The 4257-nt window shown below is 35.0% G+C and overlaps 1 protein-coding gene across 1 annotated transcript; it reads right to left on the reverse strand.

Moving 5' to 3' along the window:
• Positions 1-894: 894 nt before the first annotated feature.
• LOC7487779 (universal stress protein PHOS34) lies at positions 895-2835 on the reverse strand. The gene is made up of 4 exons (XM_002301441.4): positions 2277-2835; positions 2061-2155; positions 1443-1564; positions 895-1184 (listed from the first exon to the last, which is right to left on the reverse strand). Exons 1-4 carry the CDS (start codon positions 2461-2463, stop codon positions 1100-1102), a joined length of 489 nt encoding a protein of 162 aa, XP_002301477.3. The 5' UTR covers positions 2464-2835; the 3' UTR covers positions 895-1099.
• Positions 2836-4257: the final 1422 nt, after the last annotated feature.

Consider the following 4257-nt stretch of genomic DNA (forward strand, 5'->3'; position numbering starts at 1 on the left):
CGAGGGTTTGGAAAGAGCTTAGTACTTGCAATGATTGTAATGGTATTGCTGGCTGTATATGACACTGTCTTTGGTTATTTTTCTTAGGTGGTATTCCCCTTTGCTTTTTGGTCCTCGTTCAATGGAGACTGAGAGGATTGTTTGAAGGATACTGGGTTGGTAATGTGTGTCATGGAAAAATGTGATGTTGGTGTTTATGGAGGTGTTTTTCCCTTGGGCCTTTTCTTTTTCACTGCAGCTCTTCCCCCTTTCTTTTGCTTATAACCTTTTAGTTGTTGATTAAAAATATGATTATGAAGAATGTTAGCCGGAGGATTTTCATCTCTTGATCTTCTGAGAACCAATCTCAACCCTTTGATACTGTTGAGGAGCGTCTTTGTTGTTTAATAGCAGGACAAGTTCTTGATCTTGCTGGTTTTTCAATGGCAGTTTTTAAAACTGGCCGGGATTGGTTGTTTCAACAGTTTTCAAAATGGCTTGGAAACAAAGAAAATCAATTTGGGGTGTTGGATTATGTAGAATGTAATCTTAACCATCAATCTAAGTAGTGGTTTTGGTTTGGATTGGTGAGGTGTTGAGGGCATGGGAGAACCTGGAAGGTGGTGTCTTCAAATGGTTTTGAAGAAACGTGAATGGGATAATGTCTTCGTGGATTTTTCGAGAGCAATTTAAACAAGAGAAATGACCCACAACTGTTTGATCTTGTGGAGGTCGATCGAGACTAATGATCTAGGTTGTTTTTTGTTCAATTTGTACGTGGAGGAAAATGTAGAACATCCAATGAACCAACCATTCTCGATCTTCTATTTCACTTAAACTGAGAGATGATGATCAAGTCGTTTAGCCCTTATATATTTTTTTTGTTTCCGACGTCAAAGGAGCAGGCGGAACCCATCATCGGAAGACCCATAAAGGGTGAAAATACTTGCAAACTTTCTACAAGTAAACCAGATTACCAAACATGGATACATAGCAAGTACCAGTACTATGCAGCATGAGGATTGCACGTATCTGGAACTGACTGTAGATTCCATCATGTTTTTTTCAACGTCAGGAATATATTACATAGTTTTCAATAACATTGTTAACTCAGAAGCAGTCATGGCATCTTAGGCCTCTTCACTATCATCACAGTGCAGTGAGCCTGATGAGCGCAATAGTCACTCACACTACCTAAAACTGCCCTGCAATAGAAATGTGAAAACCTGTGAGCACAAACTGTCTGCAGATAACTAAGTGATTTGGACAGCATGCAACCATGTGTAAACTGCAAAGTAGCTGTAGTGGAGCTTCCTAAGAGCCTTTCAACAGTATTTACTGGATATCTAACAGGAGTCCAGTGAATCTAACTATATTAATGTCCTAGATTTGAAAACAAAATATGATGCATTAGGTCATTCGGGGGCAAAAAAGAATGGAAGAGAGAAGATAAAATCAAATACCTTTTAATAGCTCCATAGCCATGACTTCCTACAACCAGCACTGAAGCATGGTGCTTCTCTACAGCCTCGCAAAGAACATTTCTAGGATCACCTTCCACCACTTCAAAGATCACACCACTCACCTGCAGAGAAGCTGAAATGATCAGGAAAACAGCCGACGCAAAATCCACTCATTTAATTCAATGTTCATTTGCTAGATGTCAGATAAACGATCGGGTCAATTCATCATCTGCTTTCACTAAGAGCGAAGGCAACGTGAAGAACAAATTAGCCCCCATTTCTCTCTTTCTCTCTGGGACCGGAAAGCATCATCTTACAATACACTGGAGCTTGTTTAAACACAAGTGTTTTTCGTTAATCACGCTACATTTCTTTCAAGATTTTAACAGTGGTTATAAGAGGAACGATCGAGGACATAATAATAAAACACGCATTCACCCCATTAGATTAGATGTAGTCATAGTATTTAACAAAAAAAAAAACAAATAACGATTGCAAATTCGTTTTTTTTTCCTTTTGCAAGGACGGCGCGTCTCGTATATATCAGACAGAACGTTGAAAATTTATTAATTGTATGAATGATTTTAAGTAATTATGATTACAAGAGATTGTGAGTACCGATTTACTGATGCAAATTTCCTTAGCCTTTCCGATGACTCTTACAGCTGACTTCTTCAAGTCCGATTCCACTATTGGCAAAATTTCAGCAATCCCTGAAAACAAAGAAGAACGAGTAAAAGACGCACAAGCTACACACTGCTATAGAAGAGGAAAGAGAAGAGGAGAGAGCTGAGGATATGTACAGAATTAATAAAGTGGAAAACAAATAGGTACCAGGTCCAGCAAGACTGACGACGGAGGTAGCGGAAGGTTTGGCATGGACAACAACGACCTTGAAAGGTGAATTGGAGCCCGGAGGGGGAGTGAAGAAGTGATCAAATGTCCACTCCAAAGCGTATGTACTGTGCTGGCTATCATCGATCCCAACAACCATCACTTGCTCCTCTTCTAAGGCTGCCATTTTTTATACTGCTATTTGCCCGTCCGTCCCTCTTCTCTGTTTATATCGAGAATTAAGTTGCAGACCTATAGTTGACTTCTCTTGGATTGGTGATGTATGGCAACCTTCAGAAAATCCCAAGCAGAGACGATTACTATGAGTATTTAAATAAATGGACTCGAGCCAAGACAAAACCATGATTGGAACGGGTGACCATCCAATCCCTGAAGCCGGATCAATCGAGGAGACGATGTCGTTTGAAATACGCAACGACCAACGGAGATATTATCCAATAATTGAGGTTGAAGGACTCGGCGGGGAGATACCAAAGATTTTTGCCATTAACGTGAGAGATTGCTATTAATAAAACTCGAATAAGTCGAAGATTCAACCAATCTCGGTGTGAGTCAATGTATTTATTCACTCGAATAATGAACAAACCTTTAAAATGTTGCTAAAAAATAAAATAAAAACTAAAGATGTACTCGTCAATTAACCTAGTATTTATTTTCGTTAGTAGTACCTATTATTTTTTAAATGCAAGAAAAACTAAAGACATATTTTATTTTCCTGAAAACACAAAAATTTATTCTTAAATTACTTAAAAATAAAATATATTTTTACATCTTTATTTCTATATTTTTCAAGCTTTAATAAGTGTTTAAGAATGTGATAGCTGTTATTTTTTAAAGTATTTTTCGCTCGAAAATACATTAAAAGAATATATTTTTTATTTTTTAAAAATTATTTTTAAATTACCAAAAAAATATTAATTTGAAGTTAAAAAATAAAATAAAATTATTTTTTTTAAAAATATTTTTGATACATAAAAATAAACAGATATTTAGTTAAATATAATTTGAATTTTGTTAAGGTTTTACATGGTTTTCTTTGACGTATGGGCCTGTGGTTAGACAGGAGCTCAACTAGCCATGATTGGGTTCAATAGACTACTTGCAAGTTTGCCCTGGCGTACGAGTTCATATGCCGAAGACCTCGCGCCTTGCCCTTTATCAATACTTTAATTTCCCACTTTGAAGGTCTCGTGCCATGTTTGCAATTTTTTTTTGTGCTTGATTAAGAATTTAATTTCTTGTTAGAGACTCATATTCTATTACAAACAATAAAAAATTTAGGAAATAAACAAGAAATGTTATTAGTTAAAGTTATTTATAACTTAGTCTATGTAGTTTATCATAATTAAATTAGTTTTATTTTAATAGTATCAAGAAAAAAATAAATTGTACCCTGACCAATGTGATTATCCTTAATTAAATTATACATTAACTAATTTTGATCATTCATATTATTATATTCCTAATCATATTTTCTCCCATACAGACTCCCATTTTCTTTTCTTTTTTCCTTATCCACTTCTTTAAAAATAAACAAAAAATAAAAAAAAAAGTATCATGAAATTAATGAAAGAACCAGTTGTATATGGATTTAAAATATCTAAGCCTATAGTAAGAGTTTAGAACCAAGGAGTTTGCTCCCTCTATGGTTTCAAGTTCGAGCCATGTGGTTTGCTAATTAATGATCACTGGAGGTTTACATGGTTGTTAATTTCAGGGCCCGTGGAATTAGTCGAAGTGCGCGCATCCTGACTCGAATACCCACGTTAATAAAAAAAATCAGGATTTAAATAAAAAAATTGAAACCATGATTTACAATTAGTTTAATCAAACTATAGGTACTATACAGTTAACTCTATTAGTAAATATTAACTTTAGATCTCAAGTTTTATTTTAAAAGTAGTTTTATATTTTAATTTCTTATAATTATCGTATTGTTATACCTGTATTTCAACTTCAC

The sequence above is a fragment of the Populus trichocarpa genome, chromosome 2 (genome assembly GCF_000002775.5).
Source record: "Populus trichocarpa isolate Nisqually-1 chromosome 2, P.trichocarpa_v4.1, whole genome shotgun sequence".
NCBI lineage: Eukaryota > Viridiplantae > Streptophyta > Magnoliopsida > Malpighiales > Salicaceae > Populus > Populus trichocarpa.